At 47.2% G+C, this 27,817-nt stretch overlaps 1 protein-coding gene and 1 long non-coding RNA gene across 6 annotated transcripts; one reads left to right on the top strand and one right to left on the bottom strand.

Moving 5' to 3' along the window:
- Positions 1-842: 842 nt before the first annotated feature.
- Positions 843-20,393, bottom strand: BCL6 (BCL6 transcription repressor). Of its 5 annotated transcripts, none has more exons than XM_073359061.1 (10): positions 20,271-20,393; positions 10,849-10,887; positions 9,569-9,740; positions 8,669-8,875; positions 7,538-8,521; positions 6,818-6,999; positions 5,393-5,560; positions 3,325-3,455; positions 2,471-2,608; positions 843-1,027 (listed from the first exon to the last, which is right to left on the bottom strand). In XM_073359061.1, the coding sequence occupies exons 3-10, from the start codon at positions 9,727-9,729 to the stop codon at positions 884-886; spliced, it is 2,115 nt and encodes a 704-aa protein (XP_073215162.1). In that variant the 5' UTR covers positions 9,730-9,740; positions 10,849-10,887; positions 20,271-20,393; the 3' UTR covers positions 843-883. The 5 variants fall into 5 exon arrangements, with proteins under 5 accessions (XP_073215162.1, XP_073215159.1, XP_073215161.1 ...); XM_073359058.1 differs by having other exon boundaries at positions 8,654-8,875; positions 20,271-20,392; XM_073359060.1 differs by lacking the exon at positions 20,271-20,393 and adding an exon at positions 13,027-13,483 and having other exon boundaries at positions 8,654-8,875.
- Positions 20,394-20,553: 160 nt separating this feature from the next.
- Positions 20,554-27,185, top strand: LOC140917054 (uncharacterized). Its single transcript, XR_012160703.1, has 2 exons — positions 20,554-21,540; positions 24,944-27,185. It is a non-coding gene; the product is annotated as an uncharacterized lncRNA (long non-coding RNA).
- Positions 27,186-27,817: the final 632 nt, after the last annotated feature.

Genomic DNA, 27,817 nt, shown 5'->3' with positions numbered 1-27,817 from the left:
AAACAAAAACAAAAAAAATTACACTTTATTATTATTTTAAATTCCTTCTGCAGCTTTGTTGGTTTAATACACACTTTTTTTTTTGTAAATTGTAAACCTTCACTTGCAAAAAAATACAAATACACTGATGCATTTAGACAAAATATTTTCTTACTTATACAGATGCAATACTTTAAAATATCTTGTTAAGTGCTCTACCACACTAAAGAGTCTCAAATCAGCATCTGCCTGCAGATGCTCAATCAAGTCTTCAATGCATTTTATATATTTTTAATATATCTTTAAGGTCTATATATATTTATATATATTTATATTTGATATATATGTATATATATATATTTATATTTTATATATATATATATATATATATATATATATATATTTTACAACTCTGCCATAGATTCCTTCACCTTTGGTTAAAAAAGTTAAAGCCCTCTCTTCAATAGTACACAATTCTTTTCGTCTCTTTAAAAGAACACACATTTTGCATACAAAGAGAAAGCAAAAAAAACCCCAACAACACAAAAAATAAAAAATAAAAAAACCCAACTGTTCCCGTAAATCAGCATGACCTTCCTCATCTTCAGACTGTGAAGGTTAAACTCCAGAGTTTATCAACACTCCACTGGACAGACATTTTTTATACACATTTAAATCTGAATAAGTTTTTTTTAGTTTCACATAACTGGGAAAAATAAAAATAAAACCCGTGTATTTTTTAATATTTTTTCCCACCTTCTGCACTATGGGCTTAGAGGCACTCCATCGTGTGATGAAAGTTTTAAAGTGTTACAAGTGTTACAAGTATCCTTTGGATATCTCCCCCCGCCCCCTTCCCCCAGACTCCCCTTCCCCTCTCCCCGCAGAGAAATCCACCTGGCTTTCAGCACGCCTTGGGCAGTTCTGGTGGCAGCTCGGCTGTCGAGACGCGATATTGCACCTTGGTGTTGGTGATGGCGCCATGTTTCTGCCGGAGGTGCAGCCGCAGCTGGCTTTTGTGGCGGAAATGCAGGTTACATTTCTCACACTAAAACCAAAAGGATGGGGAAGGTGCTGTTAGCTCAAAAGTTTACAGAGCCATATGTAATCTAGCCACATATATGCCCCCAGCAGCCCCCGCCCTGTCGGAGTTGCCTCACAATCATTCATTAATGTGGCCTCGCAACATGGCGTGGGAGCGTATTTTACAGATGAGCAACTGAGGCGCAGAGAGGCTAAGTGACTTGCCCAAAGCCACGCAAGGCGTCAGTGGCAGAGCCGGGATCTGAACCCAAGGCCAGCGCCTGACCCGCCAGCCCACACTTCTGCCTCAATTTTAAAATATCTTTGTTGCCGAGATGCTAACGAAAAGACGGACGCCATCTCCCAGCCGGTCACTTTAAACACAGTGAGTAAGAGTGATATGAAGCACTTGGCAGGTCTGTAGTGCCTCTGTCTGGGGACTCGAAATCTTGTCCTAAGCAAGGATTGCTCAGGACTCTCAGCACCCTGGAACCCCCTTTCTTCAGAGGGGGAAAAATGGCACCAGAGAGGTTAAGTGACCTGCCTGAGGCCACGCAACAAGTCAGTGGCAAAGCTAGAAGTAGACCCCGGGGTCCTAGCTTGCCTGCTTTAGCCTCTAAACCAGAGTTCTGCCTCACGTAAGACTCAAAGTAGCTTTTTTCTGTCCCCTTCCATCCTAACTATTCCCACCTGCTGATATTGCGCAGGAGACTGTACGTAGCAATCTCCATATGGGTCGGATGGGGGCTCCCAAGAAGATGCATAGGAAGTGGGTGCTACATGGCACGGGGCCACTCCAGGCCCCAGTCCCTCCGTGTCTTGGTAGCGTCTACTCCTGGTTAGCTCCAGCTCTTTGGATTGGAGGTTAAGCCCCCATGTTATGGGCCTCAGGGTTAAAAAAGCATCCTGGGCCAAGCTCACCCCTGGGGTAACGCCACCAACTGCACAGCAGTGTACCCTAACCGGTGAATAGCCCTCACTCCGTAGAGCTATGCCAGGGATGAGTTGAGCCTGGAGGGGACGTCTTGACCACCTCATCTCTAGCATCTCTCACCCTCCCGTACAGTAGAGGAGCAATGTCCTTTGTCCTCTACTGTGACGTGAGCCGAGGCCCTTTGAAGGAACGTGACCTTCTTCGGTTGGGGAAGGGGAGGAAGAGAAAACAGGTCAGGGCTGGTTCCAGTTACAGCTCAACCCATCAAAATACCATCTCAGCAGCAGGCCTCTAATTTCCTGTGTACCGGAGGGTGGATGGGGAGGGGGAACGGAGAGGTGTCCTTGGGGAGAAGCCTGGTAAGGATACACCAGAGCTAAGACTGAACTGGTGGTCAGGACTTGAGCCATGCCAGGGGTGATGCCAGCGGTCAGTGCCGGACAACCTCTCCCCACCACGGTAGGTGGCCCTTATGGCTGCTAGGGAGTTCTGGCTCGTGGTGACTAGCACCGATAATGCCAGGAGGTCACTTACATGGTACGGTTTCTCTCCTGTGTGGATTCGAAGGTGACTTTTGAGCGTTTGCAGGTGCCGGAAGCGCGTGCCACAGATTTCACAGGGGTAGGGTTTTTCGCCAGTGTGGATTAGCACATGAGCTCGGAGATGGGCAACCTGCCGCAGAGGAGACAATGTCAGAAAAGTGTCCCCATAGGCATGCTTGCCACATGCACTTCACATTCAGACCAAGCTCCCCAAGCCACTCCTATCAATCCTCATGCTTCAGGGCATTAGCCAGACAACAGCTGGGGTCAGGAAGAAATCCTCATCCCACCCACTGGCCATGAGAGGCAACACTGGACTGACCACTCGGTACGGCAGCTCTGATATTAAAGGCAGACTCTAAACCGAATGGATTTTTCTAATAAACCAGCTTCATCAAAAGGAGTTTGAAAAGCTGCCATCTCTGTGGCCAGAGGCTCTAACCACAAGCCCAATCCTTATTACTCAAGTGACCATCCGAAGGGCCATCTTCCTCGAGTACGGAATCCTAGATCAGACTCCATGGGCATAAGCTAATGAATGTTTGCAGCAAAACCCTTTGAGAGCCCGAACGGCTGACAGCACACGGAGAAATGTAAGAGGCACAGATCTGTTTCATTGAAAAAAACAATGGACTAGCTTCATTGACCTGCCAAGGGCAAAGTTCCAGGGGCCTGTATTTGCCCCACAACAGCATGGGATCATCACCAGGCCCTAAGCAAGGAACAGTGCCCCCTTCAGGGCATTTCCCATATCACAGACATCCAGCAGAGCCCCAGGACCCAGAGCAGCAGGAAGACGCCACCCACTCTCCAGGGGAATTGTAGAGCATGAAGCGGGATCCTCACCTGGACAAATCTAGCCCCGCAGGTCTCACACTTGTAGGGCTTCTCTCCGGAGTGGATGCGTGTGTGGGTCTTCAGGTTGGCCGGGCGGTTGAACTGCGCTCCGCAGATAGTGCAACGATATGGCTTCTCACCTGTCACCCCGCCAGAAACAGAGAGACGCCAGGTTAGCACACAGTGTCCCGAGCGCCCCAAAGCTTCCACTACAGTCACTAAATTGCTATATAGTCCACAAGAGAATGGAAAAGACACGGGCCTCCTAGCAGCGCTGAACCTGCAAAGCCCAGGGCAGACTCCCTGCTGTGTTCCAATCCCTTTGCTCTGCTTTTGCTCCCCCTAGCTTGGAATTCCCTCAGTGTGTATGTGATGGGAGTCCCCAGTGGGGGCAGATCATGCAGATCACTACAAATCATAGTCCGGTCCTACGCCAGCCTCCACACAGGCACTGGAAAGAAGAGGCATGGCCACAGTATGGCATGCTCCAGCTATCCTCAGCTGGCAGGCGGTCCCTTGGGGGACCAGTGCATGTTAGAGCAGCCCTCAGGCTGCTCTAGCCTGCATACAGAGCTGGGTTAAGAGTCAGGGAACCTCCCGCCTACAACATTTGGGTGCAGCAGAGAATCTGCTCACTGACTGTGTGGCACACCCACTGCGCACTGGTATTTTTGGCAGGGAACCCTAGCCAGATGTGACCCTCTTCTCCTTCTCCCAGAAAGTTATTCATAGAACTACTGTCTGGCTCAGATTGTGAGGCACAGCCCTAGAAATCAGGTCTACAAAGGCAAGTCTGTCTGCTTTGCCAAACAGGATTAACTAGCCCCTCCTAGTCCAGCGACAAGCAATATTGACCAACTTTAGACTGTAGCTGGGTGAGCAAAGCAGAGATACAGCAAGCAGATGAGATCTGCCTGGCTCTGTCGGTCTCTGAATGGTTTTAAATACATTTGATCCAATTGTTGGTCATTCCTTTGGCAAAGTGAGCAAGGCTGAGAGCGACAGAGGCTGGTTCATAGCCATGGAGTCAGTAGTAACTGCGCTCCAAACTATTCAGCCTCAATTATTCCCACCTGCCATCTACACAAAGGTAATCTTCATTGGATCTTTATCCTCCGTTGCATCCTTGGGATGGATACAGATGGGCTGAAAGGTTCATCGGAAGTTTATTTTTTCCCCTCCTGCCTTTGTTTTTAAATGAAGAATAGCCTGAACATCAAATCTGCTTTTCCCTGATTTTGCAGGAAGATGTTTAAGGAATCTGAGGGGGATGTATATTGTGAGCTCTTGCACCTTACGGCTCCGATCCGGCACGTGTTTAGCTTTATGTGCTGTAAAGTCAGGCAATGTGCAATTCAGCCCAACTGATGGGGGAGGAAGGCTGGGTCTTTAACCCAAACTTCCTTTCTCCAAAGTGTTAGTTGGCCATCAATGTTCTGAGCGTTTACAGAAACGAGCCAAACCCGACCCAGGATTCTGAGCAGCAGCTCAACCCCTGATCCCTTCCTTTCTCAACTGGCTCAGACCATTTCAGCCGTTTGCCAGTCACCAGACTTTCTAATGGAAAAACCACCAGACTATTTATTTTTGGTAAAATAACCCCTCTCAGCCTCTTTATCCATCATAAAAAAAAAAAAAAAGTCCAAAGGGCCCCTTCCCTGCCCGAAACACTCTGAATGGAACAGCCAATACAGTTCACATGTGGAGAGAGAACCAAATGCTAGGCAACACCTCATAGTCAAGGATCCCAAAGTACTTTGCAGATATTAAGCTTCACAGCCCCCCAGAGGGGAACATAAGTATTTCCCCATTTATAGCCGAAGCACACAGGGGTTAAGCCATTTCCAAAGGAGCAGAACCCAGGAGTTCAGGCTCTCAGGATGTGGCTGAAGATCCACGACCATCCCTTGTCAGGTGCTGGGGTGCTTTGCCCTTCCTTGCATACCCAGTTGCAATGCCCCAGTGCCGGATACGGATTAGGCCTGCATGCAAGGCAGAGCTTTCAGGGCCTTGTGTGCTTTTCAGGACCTGCTTTGACACATTGCCATGGGCTGGCACCAGGAGCGCCAGGCTGTACCTGTGTGAACGGTTTTGTGGCTGGCTAGGTTTCCCTTGTAGCGGAAGGAGGCCTGGCAACGGTCACACTTGTAGGGCTTATCACTGTGTGCCTGCAGGGAGTGCCTCTTGAGAGAAGCCTCTTCAGAGAACCTGCAGTCGCACTCATTGCAGAAGAAGGCTCCGTTTTCTGTCGGGGACAGAGAGAGAGGCGGGGAGAACGAATGAGATCAGCAAGCACAGCAGCACACGGGTCGCCTCCTGTATGGACGGGGCCTAGGAGCCCGTGGGGAGGGGAAGCCAGCGTGCCAAAGCTAAAGTCTGTTTCACGGGGGTTCGATGGAGTTGGGGAAAGCAGCACTTCCACAGCGTCCGTTACACTTTCCTTCATACATACACAGCAAAACAAATCACCCATGGGGCTAGCCAACAACCAAACCAATCAGAAGTAGCGTCTTAGTAAATAGGAAGCAGAAGGTGGGAAGGCTGCCTCATGATGGTGGTTTCACTGTATATGAATTCAGAGTTCTACTCATTGGGGGAAACTTGGGTTTTGGGCAGCAAATAAAATCTTCCTTTTCCCCCCACTGAGTTGGAGGATGGGGGCAAACAGATTTTTACAAAACGGAGTTTCGTAAGCCTCTTAAGAGCATAAGAACGGCCATACTGTGTCAGACCAGAGGTCCATCTAGCCAAGTATCCTCTTTTCTGACAGTGGCCAATGCCAGGTGCCCCCGAGGGAATGAACAGAACAGGGAATCATCAAGTGATCTATCCTGTCGACCATTCCCAGCTTCAGACAAACCGAGGCTAGGGACACCATCCCTGTCCATCCTGGCTAATAGCCATTGATGGACCTATCCTCCATGAACTTATTTAGCTCCTTTTTGAACCCTGTTACAGTCCAGCCCTCTTTATCCACAATTGTTCGTCTAGACTAGAGACAGTTCCAAGGACTGATGAGTGAGGCAGATAACATGGCCAGGTCCAAGTGTGGATCATTTCTTTCTGCCGAGCTCAGTCCCCCACCCTGGCAATTTTGATTGGGTGTGGCATTCTTCACATCCTGTTTTAAAATGTTGGGAGATGATAATTACTCTCAACTAGCCCAAGCTGCCTTGTTAGAGGCAAAAACCAATTCCCATGAATGCTTCGTTCAGCCAGTTAGCAGGGGGTTTGGAAAGCACTTTGAGATCCGCTTGGAAAAGAGATGGCCTGAACCATTGAAGTTCAGATTCAGAATTTGGGTTCAGCCCATTGTAGAGACAGACACCAGCCTGCTAGCCTGTATGCAGGCTCAAACATGCCCAGAGTTCTGGGGGTGCTGCGGCCGGGCCCCTCTCCTATGTGGCGGAATGGCATTGGGGGAGCTTCATCCCACAGGTTCCATGGCGCCCCCCTCTGCCAGCTGGAAGGGCAAGTGCGGGAGGATGGATTCTGGACTTACCACAACTGGAGTCGGAGTATTCGGAGTGGGTTTCGCCCATTTCCTCTCCGAAGGTCGAGCCAGGGGTGTGAAGGCACATCTCAGAATGCTGGGGGGACTGGGAGCCGCAGGAGCTGCATTTTGAGGAATGCAGGTACAGAGGGGACTGCCCCTCACTGCTCTGAGGGGACCCATCCAGGGATCTGTGGAAGAGGAGCAACGCCCATCGGAAGGCTTTAGTGCCATAAGATCACAGCACCTCCTTCAGCGCAGGCATGAAGAATACACACGCATTGCCAGGTGGACACTTAAAGGAGCCTTAGTCGGGATCAGGGCCCCATTGGGCATTCCCTCTACAGGGCATTCAGCAATCACACTTCATGCTTTTATAGTGCCCATCCCACAAGGATCTCGCCGCACTTTATAAACGTCCCTCTCGGGTAGGTAACAGAAGAGTAAACCGATGCACAGGGTTTAAGTGAAGTGGCCACAGCCACAGAGTGAGCCAGGACTCCTAGTTCCTAATGTAACCATCAGCCTATGCTGGGTGTGGTTACACATTTGGGAAACATATATTACTGGCTAGATCCTCAGTTGGCATCAACTGGCGAGGTTCCATGGAACTCACTGATTTACACCTGCCGAGGAACTGATTCACCAAAACTAGGCATCTACCCAAAGCATTAATAAAACCGAGCAGTGCTGCAAGGAGTCCCGTTTCCTCCAGGGGGTTTGCCTTACCTGTTCACAATGTTGTTGAGCCTGCTGGCTTGTGGGATTGTCGAGTCTTCCCCATTCAAGCTCAGCTTGGTTGGGGACTGGACGTCTAGATTCTCAGGTTCCATGGACTGCTGGCAAGCCGACGCAGACACGTAGGAGTGAGGGGAGAGGGTCCCCGCTTCATTCTGGTCGGCACCATCTTGCTTGGTGCTCTGGTTTAGGTTGTTGAGGACAATGAATTTGTACTTCTTCCAGTTGCAGGCTTTGGGGTCAGTAGGGCTCTTGGTACCCAGAGAGCCAGAGCTTTGACCGATGCGGGCGTTCTTGCTGCTGCTGGACTCGGTTGGCGAGTTGGGTTGGCAGTCTGACTTCTGGGGGCTCTGGGGGCTGATGAGACCCTTTCGGTTCACTGGTGTGTTGGTTGGTTCGAAGTGCTGGCTTATCTCGTCTTCTGAAGAGGTCCGCTCTTCTTCTTTGGCTGCTTTGTCACAGGCAAAGTAGGGATTGTTTCGGACCAGAGGTGCGACGGGCTTAGGGCCAGCGGCTATGCTGTAGTGCATATCATTTCTGGCCTCTTCAGCAGCAGCCTCTTTTGGAGAATAGATGGTGGCGTGGCACATGTTGGCTGAAAGGTCGGTGACAGCTCTGGTGTAGTCTGTGGGGATTGTCCTGGAGCTGTCACATGGCAGCATTCTCTCCTTTGGGAAAGGGTTGACCCTCGAGACATCCGGCAGGGGGATCCTCGCCTCTCGCAGCTCGTCATCTAAGAGGAAACCGTTGACTGGAATGGGGTTGTATCCAGTGTAGGAAAGGGGCGATCCAGACAGGCCACTGTACAAACTGGAGGCAAAGGCCCTCCCATCACAGAGAGGCGTGTTTCGGAGAGGCATGTTGTTCTCGGAGACTTCCCGGCTCCTGTAAGCCATCACCTCTGGATGACTCAGCATCCGGCCCGTCAAGAACTCTTCCCTTGGCGTCTTCATTGCAGAGACCACCTCGGCTTCACTGCATGGAGACAAAAGGAAGGGTGTTACGCCTTATTCCCAGCCTTTGAAACGAGCTATCAAATGCGTTGGCAATTCCACCCTTCACCCCCCCCAAAATACAGGCTCTCCAACTCAGCCACAGGTGTCTCACCTAGACTTGACAAACCTTCGGCAAGTATCGACAACGTGCTCCATCTGTAGGTAGAGCGCGGTGGTCATGACGGCCATGATGTTGCTTTCCCTCAGGTTGAGGCGGGAGGTGTACATGAAGTCCAGCAGGATGCAGAATCCCTCGGGGTTGATGTCTGGGGCCAGAGTGATGATGTTCAGATTGCACTTTAGCTGGTCAGTGAATATGCTGTAGAAGAGGCCGCTGCAAAGGGGAGAAGGGGTGGGAGGGGAGAGTGAACCCAAGTTGCAAGATTTCAGAAGAAGAGAGGGGGAGAGAACTTATTACAGGGGTTCTCCATCGGGACATCACGAACTCTCAACCTCTGCCCTTCCTACATTGCGACGCTGGAAGATGGATGGGAGGCTCGCCCCAGGGAGGTCCTGTTATGGAAAAGGTTGAGAACTCTGATCTTAGTTCATTTAAAGACCCTCCATAGACTTCCCTCATGGAAATCCTCTCCCTCCCTCCCATGTCTCCTCCCTCCTCTGATCTAGCATTAAATTCTTCCACGGGTCCCCCAAATTACACCGAGTGCGAGCGCCTTCTCCTCTGCAGCTCCTGCCACCTGGAGCAGCCTCCCTGCATCTCTGTCCTTCCATGCCAACGGCCTCTCATGTCCTCCACAATAGCGCCATCTGGTCAAACGAGGCCCAGTGACAAGGCCACGAGAGGTGGCGAGTGTTTTATTTACGGTGTACAATGGCGAATGGGTTTCAGTCAGATGCCAAGCATCGGATATTCATGGATGTGAACACAGGGCTCAGACAGGCAGCGCTGGACCCTGGGACGTCAGGCGTGCTCTTTATCAGACGGAACAGTGTGTGCGCGCAGAGGAAGGAAAGGGGGCTGGGCGGGGTGGAGGAGAAAGCGACCGTGTCATTAGCCCCTCTTCACCTGCAGGCCATGAGGACAGTTTTGTGGGCTCTGAACTGTTCCCGGTTCACGATGATAACAACATCGGTGAGGATATCCCGGCTCCGAAGGCGGTTGAGATTGAGAAGCACGTCACTTGCGTGACGGGTGAACTGGATGCAGCTGTCTGCCTGAGAGGCCATCTTGACTCTGCCTGAAAAAGGGAGAGAAAAAAAAAAAAAAAAAGATAGGACCATGAAGTGACTGAGAAAGCACCATAAAGCAGGGCCAAGAGCCTGCCATTGGTCTACTCCAAAGGGGCTACCCTGCAAGACAGTGTTTGGTTAGGGCAGCAATAGACCCCCCAGCGAGAGAAGAAACAACAATAATCTAGGATGCAACCACATTTCAGCTTCCATCTGTAGTGGCCATAACTGGAGTGGATTCAGCATGAGTCCCAGACTCCTAGCTGAAGGATGAACACAATAGGACCTTCCTGGGGAATAGGTGGGCAAGCTATACCACCTCCCCATCACACCCCAAGCCTGCTCCTGCTCCCACTGTGGCCAAGTCAGAAGGAGCCGTGCTCAGCTCCATTGGAAGTTGCTATTTGAAGATCTCAGAGGACTAGCAGACAAAGCAAAGCAAACTCTGCACACTAATCTGCATTATTAGATTACACACTTTATGGTTTGGTCCTGCAGCTCTGATACGTGCGTCATTCCCACAGACGTCACACAGTTGAGTGGGCAGCCAAACTACAGGATCCAGCCATGGAAATTAGAGCTATTCATAAAGAACCCATACAAAGCTACAGGTGCTCAGTGCTTCTGAAAATCCGGACCAAGGGGTCTCTAGTGGGGCACCCAAAAATCTGTGGCCACTTCTGAAGATGATTTGCCCAGGGTCACTAATCAGTGGCTGCATCAGGAACAGAAAACCCAGGTCTCCGGACACCCAATCCCCTAGAATCTAAATCACCAGGAATTCTTAATTCCAGAACTCTGTTCCTCTTCCCTCAACAGTTCTTGATGTGATGCCTTCCAAAACACGTTCTCTTTGATCAAAGTTGGAGGGTCTGACCCAGGCCTTTCCCAAGAAGCTACCATCCAGCACCTGAAATTCCACATTGGAATTTGATTCTTAAATGCCAAATTCCTCAATGACAGGATTAGTTCCAGCCACTGTTCCACTGGCGGCGGTGGGATATGAATGTGTAATTTTGTGCAGAGCAGCCACTCTCCTGAATACAGATTCTGGCTGGGCCTAATGAAACATTTCATTCAACACATTTAAAAAGGCATGAAATTAAATTTACATACCCAGTGCCTCAATTCACAGCCCAAAAGTTTCCTTCAAACCTACAAAGCAAGCACAAGAAAACAAACACCAGATTAGTTCAGAAATGTAAATTGGCTGTGGTAGGATGCAAGCTTGTTGTTTTGATGTAACATCAGCAGGATGCGAGCTGAAGCTAATAGCACTTCCCCTCTCCAATAAAGTTAATTTGTTTCTCCCAGTACAGCATGTTCTTATTGCAGCCACAGGCTTTGGGAATCTAATCATAGACTCTTCCACACCCTCTACCCCAAACCATAGGTGTATGCCAAGGAGCCTTTCATATCTATGAGTCAGGGACTCGAGGGTAGCTGGGGAGGGTACAGGAGGAGTCAAACAAGAATTCACTCACCACTTTTTTCAGATATGCCTCTCCCCATCCCCAGTATTCCCACTCTTTTCTTATCATCTCATTGCATCACACAGGGCTGCAAGACTCTCTCCCCTCCCCTCTTTCATTCTCCCCAGAAACTGAAAGGGGTCAGGAATCATTCTCCTTAGTAGCCATCATTCTTCTGAAGATTTCAAAGCACTTTGGAAATATGAAACACTAGAAATTGCTAAAGACTGGGAAACTGAGGCACTGAGAGGTTAAGCAACTTGATCGAGGTCACGCAGCAAGTCAGTAGCAAAGCTAGAAACAGACCTAATCCCTTCTTTGACTGCCAAAAGATGCTCTTTGCCTCCACCTGCTGGCTTTGGGGAGTTAATGCAATGGGGACAGAGAAGAATTTCTTCTTCTTTCCACTCCATGCTAAGAGAATTTTATTTTTCTTCTTATCTACATGAAGACAATTACTTTCCCCCCATAGTTGGCTTTTACATTTAAAAGAGGGGGAAAGAGCATCATAGCTGTTATTTGGCTTTTCAGATATAGCCATAAACCTTTCCAAGCCCCAAAAGATGTGTACCCAGAGATTTATGGGGAGGAAGATGAATTAGTGTGATTTTTAACATGCTAAAACAAATGCATGACATTAAAATCCATTTCATACACTCAAATGAGGTGAGTCTCCCGAGCGCCTCTGAGCCTCCCTAACTTGAAACTCAAAGAAGGTGACTCATTTCCCAAATACTGCAGACTCTGACCTTTTCGCATAGCCCTCTTTGCCAGCCACTTTCAGCGTTCACATGAAAGCCAAGAGATTTACAGACTCTGCTAGCAACTGGCCTTGCTTCAAAGTTCCCACCCCAGTGGAATGTGTAAGTGATGCACAACCGGGTCAGACTCTGAGCTCAGTCCTTTCAGCGTAAATGCCAGGCATGTCTACGAGCTACTGGAGTCACAAGAGTTGTCCCTGAGATCAGAACAGGGCCCATTTATAGGCTACGACATGGGTCTGAGAAATACAAAGCTCACCATGAATGCCAACCCCTTCCACACAATGCAAGAACTTCCTGCAGTGGTAGAATTCTTGGACAGGGATGGGGCAGGAGGGCAGCCTACCCCGGGTGCTACTTGGTCCTTTGTCCCAGCCTGCTGCTGCCTCCCCAGCACATCTACATCACCCGTCCAGTCTAGCTGCCCAACCCATCTTGGGTCCGCCCGGCTGCCCCTCTGCAAACCCACCGCTGGCCTGGAAGAGGCTCTTCTAGAAAGCAGACAAATCTGGGCTCCTGACAGCCAAGCAGCCTTATCCAACAAGGGACCATTGCATTGAGCTTCACACCAGGATCTGCCTTCAATCTGCTGCTGTGATTGAGAAAGAGGAAGGCGCTCCTCCCCCCCCCCCCACGCGACACACCCTTTACCCACCCACCCCATATTAATCAAGCCAGATGCAAATGAGTGTCGTGTCGTCCCCGTCCCCGTCCCCCCCCCCCGTTTGGCCTTTGCAGTCACCTGATCATAAGACAGCACAGTTCAGCAACAATAAAGAGACGGTCAAGATTTAATGGCTGATAGTTCCTTCACCACCCCGCAACTCCGATATGAAATCTATTACCCCCCCCAAGCCAAATTCTCACGCTCCAGGGTTCACCCCACCAAAGGTCACCTTTTCTGCAGGTGGGGGGGTTGGAAGGAGGGGATCCGCTTCCAAATAATGCTTCCCCTCCCAGGTCACCCTCTAGCCCTGCTGATGTAAGGGAGGGAAAAGGAAATATCCCCCCCCCCCCCCAGCACAGAGACACCCCCTCGGAGCTTCTCTTTCCCACGGTACCTTGCAGCCAGCTGCCGGCCCCAGCCCAGCCGGTGCGGTGTGAGCGGCCGGGCGTGCTCCGGACTGGCTGCGTTTACACGGGGAGGAAATGCCCCCCCATGGCCAGTTCGCGCCGGGGAAGGGCACCGCGCTGTCATTCCGGGAACGCGCCGGGCTCCGGCTCCTGGCAGCCCTGTTCTAGGAAGAGAGGCGGGAGCCGAGCCCGGGGCACGGCGAGCCTGGGGAGACCGTCCCCGTCGCGGGCCAGGCTGCAGCCCTTTGCAACGCGACAAGGGGGGGGGGGGCTGGAGCCCAGAGCCCGGCCTGGGGGCGCCCAGGGGCCGGCCCCCCCACGTGGGCGAGGGGGCTGGAGACACCATTGCTCTGGGGCTGGACCGCTGCTGAGCCCGCAGAGGGGTGGAGGTGGGGGGTCCGCCGCTTAGGGGCCCGGCCAGCTCCGTCCCCAACCCCTCCCCCCCCGCCCCCCCAGTGCCCAGCTCCTCCCCCTTGCCGCTGCACCCTCCCCGTCCTTGGCAGGAGGCTGGTGGATCAAATCCACCTGCAATTAAATAAATAAATAAACAAACACACCACCACCTACACTGGGCGGGGGGGGGGGGAGCGGGGCGGCACCTCGCCCCCCGGAGCCCTAGCCAGGGCCAGCCTGCGACTGGCAGGAGCTCGCCCCATCTCTCCCTCCGCAAGCCACGGCAGGCTGATTCGCAGCGAGCGAGCCGGCCTTCGCGCCGGGCTGCGACGCCCCTCTGCCCGCTAGGGGGCGCTCCGCCGCCAAGCATCACAGAGCCACCCGACTCCAGCAAGGCACAGGCTTGTAGCATCAGCAGAGACAGCCGCGGGGGTCCCTGCCATTGGTCTCCTGGGGGCAAGTGACCCAAAGCAGGGACCCCAGGGTTTGCCATCCCCTTGGGACCTGCCCGCTAAGCAGAGCCCAGAGGGCACCGCAGGGAGTCCCCATTAGTAGAGGGGAAAGTCACCCTCCTGTGACAGAGACCTCCTTGCCAGCTCCCTGGCTCTCAGAGCTTTCATTTCTTACAGAATGGCATGAGATCAGGGGGTTGTAAGAGGCCTTCAGCTGTCAGAGCATGGCTTTATTAATCTAGTAGCCTCCTGGGGCTAGGCCAACACCCGTTTTGATTAACAACAACAAAATAAAGAGAGAAAAAAATCTCTAAGAGTTAAATACTGTGTCAGCGTAAATCAAAGAGGCTTTGGATACTCTTCCCCATCCCTTGTTCCCTCTGGCGACTAGGTCACTAGCAGCATATTAAGCATTCTGTGCTCTTTCAGTCTGGTCCCATTTCCTGCCAGCAAACAATTGTTTCTAGGAAATGCAATATATTACAGGGATGGGTTAATTATCAGCATTTGTAACCAGGAAACCTGCATATTTCTTCTGGCACTGCAAGCTGCTACAGTGTATTTTAATGTCTTGCTTTGAAGAAGAGTTTAAACTGGTTGCACTTTTGAATGCTTGGAAATGGCCCAGTTTCTAGTCTGCACATTACTTTACTCTTCATTTAAAAATAAAGAGGGGGAGGGGGGAAAATACCATCTCAAAATCCTATTGATACTGCCAAAATCTTGCTTAGCATTAATGAAAATAGAAAGCCAATAAGTGTCCTTGGAAAGGGATGAGTGACCCTTTTTTCAGTGCTTCCAAATCCATAAGAAAGTCCACCCATTCATTTTTAAAATGAATACAGAAATGTTATTTCAATTGAAGTGACGCCAGGGAAAATGTGGCCCATTATCTCAAACATCACATACTATTTAAAGTGGCTTAAAAGAATACATTACTGTAACTGCAAGTTTGGACTGTGGACACATATCCAGGTATACTCCAGCTCAGACTCAGCAAATAAATTTAGCCCTCATAGCTGCTCCAGTGGCTATTAGCCCACACTGCATTTTTGAAAATAGCATAGCATGGTGTATTTGGGAAGATACCATCCATGTAAGTTATCCTACAGAATGACCAGTCCTGTGACTCAGGGAGAAGTGTCTCTCCTCTTCGAGCAGTTCTACAGTGCATTAGTCAATAGCCTCCCTCTGTGGTCAGTAAAATTTATGTCTTCATTGTGTCTGATTGATAATAAATGTAATTGGAGGTGAAGAGACTAGCCTACAACACAGGGATGGGGGAGAAAGCCAACCACTATCCCCCACCCTCCCTTAGAAATAGAATTTCCACATGGGAATTACAGTTTTTGCTGTAGTTCTACCAACCACAAGAATGGTTTAATAATAAATCTAGGGCAAAAATATGGGCATTCTTCATAGAGGAGATTCTTGTTCACAGACCCCGTACTTAACTATAAATCCAAATGAAAAACTGTCAAGTCAAATTTTTCCCCAAATTAGTTTTTAAGTAGGCCCCACTATTTTTTAAAGTTTCAACTAAAATTGTTAACACCTCCCCAGACAGTGTTTGCATCCAAAATGTTGCAGCACTAGGAGCTGAAACAGATGTTACCTTGATCTTTTTTGTCCAAGAGGATAAATGTAACTTGGCTATTTAAATTATTTTATCTTGCTCCTCTAAAGTCCTTGTAGCACATTAAGAAAATGTTGCTTGAAATCAGATTTTTTTAAAAAAAACTTGGCATTATCTCAATTAAGTTTTGGCACCTGCATTTACATTGGTATTTGGATAACATATTGATAATATAGTATATTTCTTAAGACTTTCTTATAAACTAGTAGGTTGCTGCCATGTAGGGTGACTGAAACCTTTTTTAAATGAATGCAGAATTCTGCAACACAAGACAACCTATATTAGACAATGATTCAGGAACAGTAGAGGAACACCACAGGCAGGAAATATTTTACATGTGATTTCATGAAAACATTCAGACAGAGCTCCATATGTAAGTATCAATAACATTTTAATATGTACTTGATTGTTTTCAGCTAGGCTAGTCAATTTCTGTGGCCCTAGATGGGTCTCTGTATTCTTCATTGCTGACTTTTAGCTAGCTAGGAATTTTTTTAAAGTACTGCATACAACATGTTTTTGATTTCCCAAGCTTGAAAGATTAGTTGCAACCAGTCACCAAAAGGAATTTTAAGAACACACCACTAGATGGCATCCTTTAGCTTTGTCGTAGAGATCTATTTCCCTTGGAAAATAAAACGCCACAGCTGAGGCTGGAAAACATATAATTTTGTCGATGTAATTCTGTTCCTCTTAAACACACGTCTGAGCAACATTATTATTTTTTTTACAAGCTTTTCCATCCTTGCTTTTCACAACTTAATGTTTCTGCTAGGCTTATTTTAGACTCAGACAGAAGTCTTCAGTCCTCACTATCCAGCATTTAGGCTAGCTGGGAACACTAGCAATTAAAAAAGAAGAAAACAACACACCTTTGACTTGCTTTTGGTGTTCTCTTTGAGAATCAACTCTCATTCAGAGTTCTGTCTCTTTAGAATAATAAATAACCAGTGAAATACCATTTCTTCTCTGATTATTGACTCAGACAGTCAAAACAGGGGTGGGTGGGAGCAGACTTGATTTGAAACATATCCCAAGAGATCTTTGATCTATTTTGCCCCCTCAACATTGAGCATTTCCCTACAAATGAAGACTGTTCTTCCTGGAACAATGAAAGAATCCATTCTTCTGGAAGATCCTTACACAGCCTTTGAATATTTTAAATCACTGATTACTTGACAAAGAAAATTTAAAAAAAAAAAAAAAAGACTGGATTGCTGGTTAAAACACACAGTTGTAATGCAAACTGAAGTTCTTGCCCTATGAGAAAAAGTTTTGCCTTCAAATATTTTTGAAGAGATTTCCTAGCTGTAAAACAAGCCCTTAAGGCTTGCTGGAAGGAAGTCTGTATTTATTCTGAAAGCACTTATCCCATAAACCTTTAATACAATATTGTGAATAATCATTAAATTTTAAAACCTCAGGACAAGCAGCAAGATGGTGCTTGATGACAGTAAAACATCTTCTGGAGTCAATGAGAATTTTGCCCCAGTTAGAGGCTGCAGGATCCTTTTCTGCTTATCAGTGTAGATTTCCTCCATTCCCAAGCCAGTTTAGTGCTGACCCTGCTTCCAGTGAAGTCAATGGCAAAACTCTCACTGATACAGGCTTCTTCTCTCTCTCTCTTTTTTTTTTTTGTACTTTATTTTTAAATCAGATTTACCTGGTGTATAAACATAGCCAGATCTTGGGTTGGATGCCTTTTAAAAGTCAGATTCAAAGACTGGAAGAGAAGCCACACATTTTCCAAAAAAGGTAGGATGTTTTTATTTCCCTACTCCTCCTTCTCGGCCATCAAGGCTATTTCATAATATTTCAAAATATTGTGACAATAAACAAAACCCCCGACACATCCAAAAGGCCATTCCCTTTACAACCGAGAGAGGTCGCTGCTACGCCACACCGACTACTTAAACCACTAAGTTTTCACAACAAAGTTTCTCCGGGGTGGGAGGGGAAAGTATTTTGACATCAAGTCATATCTGTCATTTACACAACTAACTGGAACTCTCCAATAAAACACACACACACACACACACAGACTGCACAGACCCCAGCTTTCCCCCCATTCCTCCCTGCCAAGCAGAAGCAATTTGTCTTGGATACATTCCTCTGGAGAAGGCACTCCTGCCATTAAAAAAAAAAATCCCTTGAAGAAATTAACAAGGTTAGGTGTGAGGAAAATGAACCCTTCGCTCTGTGGGCACTGGGGTTTGGTCGACTTTCTCCCCCTGCGTCTCCTTATAGAAATACAGACGGGTTTTCACCACCCCTCTCTCATTAGAATGGTCAAACCTCAGCAGCAACCCCTTGACGTGATTCCATGTGTCAACAGGGATCGGATTGCAGCCCTGGCTGGCTGAACTAGAGAGATTTCTAAAGATTCACCCCCCCCCCCAAAGTTTGATACTTTGCACCTTGTATTCGAGAGAGCAGCGGGGGGTGGGGGGGTTGCGTGCACTCTTGCAAAGCTCTGAGATTTCTGATCCCTCCCCCACCCCACCTTCCCTTTTCAAACAAACCCGCCTGCTCCTCTTTGCTGGTGCTGCTACCTCCAGGAATAGCGTGTGGAAAGGGGCCAGCTGGGACAGCAGATTTACGACCGCCAGTCTCCACGCCAAGCGCGCCGTGGTAGTAAACGGCGCGGAGAACAAGCGGAATTGTCCCCGGCTACTGATTTCTTTTTGTTTTTTAACCCCCCCCCCTCCCACTCCGGGAAGAGAGAGGGCAGCCCGTCTCCACGGGCCCTGCAACCCTGCTCCGGAGCCATCCGCGGCTCGTGTTTACATTCCGCAGCAGCCGTGTCTTGGGCGTTTTGAGGACATAAGCTGCACTCAAGGAGACCATAAACTAATTGGAAATCCATTAAAAGATTACACGGGTTTCCTGTAGGACGCTCGCCCTCTTGGACACGAGCCCTGGGAGATTTCGCTCCCTTTGCACCTGAGTTCTGAGCCCAGAATTATTTCGTAAACGCTGGTTTGACGGACTTTCCCCCTCAAACTGGTGATAATCCAAATTATATATATATATATATATAAAAATCAGTAGCCAGATTTTTTAAAGCCTCCTTAAAGCACTTATGTCTTGGTCAAAAATACTTTTATTTCCTCTGTCAAAAAAAAAAACCCACAAACCAAACCCAGGATGGGGTCATTATTCTATGAAATACAAGCATGTTTCCTAAATAATTACTCTGCTTTTTTAAAAAGCAAAGAGTGGACGTTGTCAGCTCAGACAGGTAAGAAAGAGTTAGTCGATCCAAGCAACAGTCACTTCGCACAATTACTTTGGGATCCCCCTCAAAATCTCCCGCAAGTCTTATCCAGCAATCCTGGTTTTTTTTTTACCGCTTGGGCTGGCAGGACTAGACAGCCACAGGTTGCAGAATTCGCGAGCCCTTTTGCAAAGTCATCTATTTGCATTGGATTGGGGAGAGGGGGGAAACAAAAAAACGAAAACAAAAACACACCACACACGCAACCAAGTTGCGTTGTCAACGCCTCCCCAGCACAGTCTAGAAATAAAATCGGGAGCGTTTTTGTCCGCCGCCGCTCCTGCCCTGTGCAAACACCCTGTCTAGTCTGAGCCCTGGTGCATGTGCCTTTCCTTATCAGCCGTACAGGTTCCCCTCTCGGAGATTTTGCACCGTGGAGGAGAAAAACAAAAACACACAACAACAACGCAGCCATTAGGAGACAACCTTAAGTCACGCAGCACCCAAAACACCACAACATTTACTGCCACACACCCCTTCCCCCCCCCCCCCCAGGCCAGCGATCTCGCTCCCACCTCCCCTCCCCTGTCCTGTCCACACCTCCCCATCGCCGCGAAGATCCCAGAGCCCACATCCAGATGCGGCCGCAGGTGCAGAGCCCCCTCCCCCCGGGAGGAAGGTTCTTCCCCAACCGCAAAGAAGACCGTGGATGCTAAACAGGTTTCCCACGCAGAGACAACCACCGTGCAAATCGCCGGGCCGCGAACACACACAATTCAAGCCCAACGGGGTGTCCGGGCGACCGCAGGGGGAGGCAGCGGGGCTTCGGGGCCAGGGCAAAGCGGCCGAGTTTTGCTGGGGACATTTGTTGTGGCAAATCTCTGCCCGCTGTCACTTAATCGACTCGGAGAGGCCGGTGGTGGCCGGGCGCCAGGCGAGGGGCGCCTCGGCCAAGAAAGGCGAGCGAAGCAGCGAAGGCGGAGAGCCTCCGCTCCCCGTCCGCGGGGGCAGGGCGAGAGGCAGCCCGAGAGAGGGCAGCCGGCCCCGGGCGAGCCGCCACATCCTCCTCCTGACAGCCCGGCCCGGCGCAGGAGTCAGCCGGGAAGGGAAGCAGCCCCGCGGGGCAGCGCAGAGCCCCCCGCGCCCCCCAGGTCCCCGGAGCCGGCGATCTCCGCCGGGCACCCCTCCCTTCCCCGCCGGCGAACACTCCGGGCTCGCTCCGCGGCGGCGCCTCGGCCCTGCCCCGCAAAAAGGAAAAAAAAAAACCAAACAAAAACACACCAACCTCACCCGCACCCCCCCAAATAAAACCACGCGAGCCCCCCCCCCCTCCACAAGCCCCCCGGCCGGCTCCGCGCCCCGAACACCTGCCGCCCGCGGCAGGGAGGGAAGGAAGGAGGGACCCGGGGACGGGGAGAGAGGCGCCCGGGAGCCAGGGGCAGGCGCCTGGCAACCTCCAGCCTTAAAGGGTAAAGAAGCAGGAGCAGCGGCGGCGGCGCTAGAAGCGGCGGCGGCGGCGGCGGCAGCAATCACCTGGTCTCCGGGCTTTCCTAGAAACTCCTTGCATCACCACTTCTAAGAACCCCAGTTCTAAGAATCAACAGAGCTCAATTCTCGGAATTTGAGCTGCCGACTCTACCACTGCGCCCGGCCCAGGGGAGGCCACATGCCACCCCTCCCTGCCTCCCCGCTCGCTCCGCCCTGATCCGCCCCGCCCGCCCCCTGCCGCCCGCCGCCGGGACCCCGCGGAGCCTTCCCGGCCGGGGGCCCCCACCCGGCGGCGGCGCCGCCAGCGGGGGCCAGCGGCCGGGGCCGGGGGGGGCTCCCCCCGCGGCCGGTGGTAGGCGCCGGTCTCTGGAGTCACGTGGCCGCCTGCCTTCTGTGACGTCGGGGCGGCTTCAGTGTTGCAGCGTTCGGCCCCTGGAATTCTGAGAACTAATTTGCTATTCGGTGACATAAGAGAGATCCAGGGCTGAGGCCACCCCGCTCTCGGTCGTGAAAGCCCCGCAAACACCGCCGGCCTCCTCGCAGTACACCAGATCCCCCCCCCCCCCGCAGCTCTGCTCACCCCCCCAGCAAAATGCGTTGCAATGTAGGGGCCTGGGAGAGGGTGTTGGGGGGAGGTTTTCATAACGCAGGAGGGGGGGGGGGGAAACCCTAATTAAAAAAGCAGGAGGAGGAGGCAGACAAAATCTCAGGCAGTCCGTAGGGAGGCGAGACACAGAACCGTTTAACGTTATTTTTTGCATCTGCTTGAGCAAGTTTCTCCTGTAAAAAGATCCCGGGATCCTGCTGCCTTGGACGCTTTTTGAAAAATAATCCGTCTTTTTTTTATTTTTTTTTTTAATGTTCCATCCACCTCTTTTTGGCTCTCACGATCGTGCAAGGGATTTACTTTCGACGAAAGAAGCTTCTTCCCCCCATCCCCCCCAGACAGATCTGTGTTTTAATTATGGTTTTGGCATTGCTTTTTTTCATGTGAGGAATATCCTTGTTCTTGAAAAGAAATAGACTCGGAGGGTTATGTTTTCGTTTGGTCCTTTTCTTTTTCCCCTCCTTCCCTTTCCAGGACTCTTCGCAGTTGTTGTCATTGTTGCTGATTCGTGCAAAATAGATTGTAAACAGTGTGTCAATAGATAGCTTCCTCTGGGTGGAGGGAAATGTCAAGCTACGGTAGTGTGGAATTTTTTTTATTACTTTTGGTTTTTTAAAGCAGCTGTAGACTGTTTCGGGAGGGAACTGTAAAGGCCTGCCCTGCCTTCTGCCTTTGCCATTGGAGGAGACTTCAGCCAGCAGTGCAAATGTAAAGACCTTCCAATCTGTGTTACTGATAGAGTTACTGGTGTGTGTGGTGGGTAGTGCGGAGAGGGCAGGGGCAGATTGTAAACGTATTATTATGTGGACCCTTTAGCCATATATATATATATATATATATAAGCAAATGCATTGCATCTTTATTTTCACTGTGAATCCACTCAGGCCTGGTCTGAGTGTGTACATGTCAGCTGATTTCTATTGCAATTATTTATTTTTTTCCCTGATCATTTTGGGGTAAAAGGATCCAGTATTTCTGGTGGCTACTTCCACATAACAGAGAAGGAAGGGGTGGACGGCCGTGTGTGTGTGTGTCTGAATGATGGTATTTCATGTTTATAACGATTAATAGAAATTTGTTCACAAGAAAAACCATCACAGGGTCACTGTGCCCTAGCTCCAGCTAACTTATTAAATTACAAATGAATTCCACAAAGGCTGCAACCCTAATACAAAGATATTATTGTACATTCTATGCTGCATTTTTTATTTGCAGCAAAGTCCCTGAACTGAAATGCTCAGATCTGCTTTAAAGTAGAAAAAAGAAGGAGAGCTTTACGACTAATACTCCATCTATTCTTTAAAATAGCCCAGTAGCAAGTCAGGTCTCATACTCAGACACTTGAGATGATACAGACATGCTTTAAAGACGTCTTCCCTGTAGTTAAAAAGTAATATATAATTCAACGCGAACAAGCATAGCTTTACTTAGATTGTAAGATCTCAGGGACAGGGAAGATGTGTTTATCTGTGTTTATCTTGTTTATCTGTGTTTGCAAAGAGCAGTGTAAACAAATGGTGCTATATAAATGGACTTAATAACAAATAATATAATGATGATAATAACTAGGCTTTTGTTTCCATACGAGATGGAATTTATGAAGAAAATCTCTGTTCTGTTTGTCCCGCTCTGCAGTCTGATCTTTTCTTCTGCGTGTATTGATCTGTTGGCTGAATGCAATGTTTGCAGAAAGTTAGGAAGGAGCTAAAAAAAATCCTAAGATTGAAGATTTATCATGATTGCTGTTCCAACTGGCATTTTACAGAGTTGAATTCTTGTCATGCATTTATGCTGCCAAATGTGGGGTTGCATCAGAGTTTCCATTATCAGCCCGCTGTTTACAAGGAGTTATCAATCAGCTATGAGCATTCCCTTTGGGCTGGGAACTTGATATCTAGGTTCTCAGCCTGGAAGCAAATAATAGATTTTATTAATTTTTCCTGGGAGTCCCATATTCTCTCCCTCCTCTCCATTTCGCCCTTGCCTTCTCATGGTTTCCCTTCACCCCCACCCAGTACCTTGAACATGCATTCCTTGGGCACCTAAACCCCCCATTAACTTTCCTTGAAGTTTCTTCCCCATACTCTGAAATGAGAGTTTTGAATGCGTAGGGAATGCAATATCCAGCATAGGAAAGGCTACATAGAATACCCTTCAAATCCCATGCATGCCACTCCTACATTGGCCAGAGGGGTCACCGCAGAGCAAGTCCGTCATTTGCTTTCTTCACAGCACATCTAGCCCCTGCTGGGCCTGGGAGTGAGGTCGGAATTCCACGCCAGATTTGTAGTCACATCTTGCAAAATGGCAAGGAAGTTTACTAATATTGACTATATGATGACATTCCTTTAGCTCAATAACTGTCTGCATTTTAAGATGAAACTGGCCCTTGAAGGGGGAATTTAACAGGAAAGTGGGCGGGGAGTGGAGTGGATATAAAAACATGTAAATAACCAAGTTGTTAACATTGACCTGCTATGCAAATGCTTTAATTTCTTGTATAATCTGGATCCAGTGCTTCAGATCTGATGCATGCAACCCTCCGTTCCCCCCATATTTCCTTTTTGGTCCTTACACACATATAAGGACTGTAGGAGCAGTCCTCACTATATCGACCTACATGGTTTGTCCATATTCCACGTCAATACAATAGTAAACATTAGATTTACATGAAGGACCAGGACAGCTCCTTTTGCAGTGTGTCAGATCAGTCATACCTAGGTTTCAAACCAGTGATGAAGACATGGTCACCCATCAGATTGATACCACTGCTTCTGACACAGGCTATAATTTATTGTATTAACCCTAGTATTCTAGTCAAAATGGCAATGGAGATAATTCTGCTGACTTAAAAATCCTCCTATGGTTGGGAAAAGTTTATTCTTCACTTTCCCCTCCTGCAAAACTGCTGAGTTACTAGCCACCTGAGAGGCATGTCACAGGTGGCTTGGTTGTTTTCCCTGTCTAAACTACTTCTGGATGAAAAGCACCACATAAATGTAAATTATTATTAATAATAATACTTACCCCTCTACAATTACAATTCTAGATTTAAGGCCATAGGATATATTGATCAAGGATGGTAGATGGCCCTGAATACAGAATTAGTCAGTCCTACAGGGATACAGAATACGTTTTTATATGCAAGTATTTCATGTTGTCAGGTAAGCAACACATTTAAAGGGGTGGGCCTGATCTTTTGATAAATATATATATTTTTAAATAAATCTCAATTTTAAATTATTTTCATTTTTTTTTAAATTAGCCCCTTCAGGAAATAAATCCTACTTACCCAAATACTGTATACACAGAACCACCAGGTCTTTAAAAAAAAGTGCCAGAGGCAGAAACGTGACCCTTAAGAAAGGACACTCCGTCTTTGACACTTTTCCTATGGCAGTTATAGTCGGATTGTCAGCTGAGCTGTGGAAATCCAGCCCTTTTTATCAGCTTTGTGTCATAACATAAACATTATTTAAAGGCAGTTTAGTGCATGTAATTTTATAAAATAAGGGTGGATTGCACACTGCATAGAGCAGTGTATTCCCTGATTCAATTGCATTATCTTGTTTTCTAATCTAACCTACTTTTCTGTCCGAGGTTGGTGCTTTGCAGGAGCCTGTCTTCAGTGCAATCTGTGAGCCCTTTTGTGGGTGTCTGATTTCTGTAACATGTTTTGGTTTCCAGTATGAATGTAACATTCAAAGAATATCATGACACTACTCTAGGTGTATGCGATCTTATCTACCTGACATTTAGTTTTTTAACCGTCCATTCCCTTGATTTGCATAAAATCACACAGTCATAATTTTTTGGCATCATCATAACAAACTACTCGAGATTACCAGCTTGCTTTTGCTTGCTGCCCGTCAGCACAAATGCATGTTTTCCCCTTTTCTTTGCATCTGGACTAGGAGCTTTCTGGATTTATTAACATAGCACTTTCAAAAGGATGGACACTTCTGCCACTGTATCCGTGACAACAGCAAAGCTCTTTAATAAGTGTTATGGTTTAAGTTCAAAACCAAACAGCCCAACAGGCCAGGTTCTTGCATCTCATTCTGTTTTAGTTTATTGTTTTAAATATAGATCTCTTTGTTTTTATTTACAGGGAAAACCCTCAGAATACTCTGCCTGATCCCAGAAGACTTGCCCTGCGACTGCTGTGTTCATTACAAAACAATCCTGCAATTAAAATAAACTCCAAGAGCTAAACAAACTGCCCCTCTTGCTGATCATTTGTTGATTTCAGTTCCTTATGCTTAGAACAATTTTTCCCCCAGCACTGGTATCAGAAGTGGCAGCAGCTGGAGTTGTGGAAGGACCAGGGGGAAACACCCTAATGTTTGTAAACTACAGGAGAGGGGAGTAGGAGGGAGATATTATTATGTTAAATAGTGTTTTTATTGGAGTATTCATGATCTGGCAGGATCCTTCCTTCTGGGGAAAGGACTGGAAGTGGAAAAACTTGATTTGCATGGTAGGACCTGGCTTTTTGTACACACCCTCGGTACACCGGACCATACTAAACCAGCTATGAAGGCTGCTGCAGATCAGTCACAGTCCAAGAATGTGCATGGGGACTACACTGGTACTTTTCCATTCACATGCCCACAGTGGAGTGTCTTGTTTATTTCATCCTTCATGCAACAAAGGGACACAGGCTGCAGAAGGGGAGGGAGAGAGATTTTCAGCCTATCTGCCTAAAAACCTCCCTGTACTTTCAACTGGAAAAGTTATTATTCACTCATCCACCTAAAAAGAAACCACTCAACAGTTGTGTTACTGGTTTCACACATGTTATCACACTATCTCTCTCTAAATAAAACCTCAATTTTCAGATATCCTGGAGACTAAATCTAGAATACCAAGGCAATTGGATAATCAAGGCAATTGTCAATGTAATTCCAAGACAGTGAGGGCACTTGGCCCAGTGTCACACAACAGGACAGTTCAGATAATGAGACTTGGAGAACTGGATAATCATATTTTATCAGTAAATTTGGCATTAATGTATTATTGAGAAATTGTCCTGTTAATTGACAGATCTACTTTCCCGTCATTACTATGAGATTCATTGTGAAACTTGTCTGTCAAAAATTACTTTCCCCAGGTAAGTGTAAGAGTAGAATGTTTGCAGTTTTTCTATCTATCTATCTATCTATCTATCTATCTATCTATCTATCTATCTATCTATCTATCTATCTATCTATCTATCTATCCCTGCAAATACTTACAGCCAGGAAAGTAATTACACAGGATGTATGTAAGGGTATCTATTGTTCCCATCACCGTGTAAGTAGGCATCACAATTCTATGCCACACATACATGATCTTTGGTTTAAAAGGTAAATTTCAAACCCAAGTACTAGTGAGCATCCAGCCAATCACAGAAAATTATCCTTCCTCCTCTCTGCCCCCAATCAATTTTTAACCAATTACAGACCAAAGTCTGTGGGGCTTGGTTTGTTTTTTTCCTTTTCTGCTGAGTTTGTTGGTGATTAAGTAGAGCAAAATTAAGTGATTCACATGTAGTAAGGGAAATTTACGAAGACCTTGTACCACTGACCTATAACATTTTCAAATACAACCATACATTCCATACTCCCTTCCCCATGCCTTACCCCTATTTTTTCTTTTTTGCCTGCTGCTTCTTGTTAGAATTTGTCTCATTTGAAAATATTAAGCATGAGACTTGTGGAAATTTAAAACTCACCATGTATTTTAAGCTGTGCTAGAAGTGGCTTTTTTTTTTGGCACCTTTCTTAACAATCAACTAATGAGATTAAAAACAAAAGAAACGAACAAAATCCCTGAGATGATTCAAGCCTCGGTTACATAAGTGTTTGGTTTGCCTGAAAAAAATTGATCAAGGACAGTCTTTGAAACAGATTCTTATTTATTATTACTATCTATTTCTATTACAATAGTGCCTAGAAGGCCCAGCCAAATCCAAGGTAATAAAAGTCAGCTGTGGAAAACATTTTGATTTCATAAGAAGAACTTTGTGAACTAAGAAGTTTATCCAACAATATTTCCTATAGTGACAAAGGGCCTGATCCAAAAATGGAAAGACTCCCACTGAGTTCAATGGATTTGCATATGACCCTTAATTCTTATTCTAAGCTATTTTGATAGTTATTGTTTTATTAATTGTTTTGTTAGACAGCTATGTGGTTAATGTTATCTGCATTTAATTTTCTTTCTTCAAATAACATTTTAATGCTTTGTCTATACAGTTCTTTGAGTGATCAGTACAATTTTGGTTCATGGAATGTTTGTGACTATACTTAAACAAGAACTCAGTTAATTAATTGGAAGATATCAATAAATAAAGGGGGAAATGTCAATAATTTGTATGTCTCCTGGAATCCTTTAGTTCTGTGTATCCTTTTTAAAAGGATGGATGGTGCTAACAAACTTTATTTGGGAAAGCTTCATTTGTATCTGTCTATTTACAAAGTATTTTACAAATATTCTATTAGTAGATACAGAATTAAATAATACCAGGTAGACTGAATTATTAACTATATTTAGATACAGTAAATGGGTCACAACATTATTTGTGAGGATACTAGTAAGTGGGGAGGGATTTATTTTATTTTATTTTATTTTATTTTATTTGGAAGAGCTTTTTTTTAAGTACTTGGTAAAAAATTGAATTCTCTCCTCTTTTTCATGATGGACTGTAAAATGGCTGGGGTAATTTAAGATGATTTTGAGATGAATAATTCCAGTGGGGCTTCTCTGTGTTTTAAAGAATTAAAAAAATAAATAAAAGCCGCAGCAAGCAATAGTCAGTTGGATCTGACAGTGATGAGGAAGAATTCCATGGGATATATATCTGCATCGAGTATATGGTAAATACATTCTTCCCTATCTGTGGGCTGTACTGAGTAACCTATAATCCAGGGCATGGTTACATAGATTGTTATCAATCATATTTTAACTCCATATGTCCTAAAAAAATTATTTCCCTGTAAGA

Source organism: Lepidochelys kempii, chromosome 9 (genome assembly GCF_965140265.1).
Source record: "Lepidochelys kempii isolate rLepKem1 chromosome 9, rLepKem1.hap2, whole genome shotgun sequence".
NCBI lineage: Eukaryota > Metazoa > Chordata > Testudines > Cheloniidae > Lepidochelys > Lepidochelys kempii.
This window is presented reverse-complemented; position numbering and strand designations above follow the sequence as displayed.

What these genes read in the sequence shown, in the direction of transcription:
- BCL6 (XM_073359058.1), bottom strand. Translation starts at nt 9,729, where the DNA reads ATGGCCTCTCAGGCAGACAGCTGCATCCAGTTCACCCGTCACGCAAGT. An exon ending in ACTGTCCTCATGGCCTGCAG is followed by an intron (nt 8,876 to 9,568) that starts GTGAAGAGGGGC and finishes TCCCCTTTGCAG; the next exon opens with CGGCCTCTTCTACAGCATAT. An exon ending in CCACAAAACCGTTCACACAG is followed by an intron (nt 3,456 to 5,392) that starts GTACAGCCTGGC and finishes GCGGGGTGACAG; the next exon opens with GTGAGAAGCCATATCGTTGC.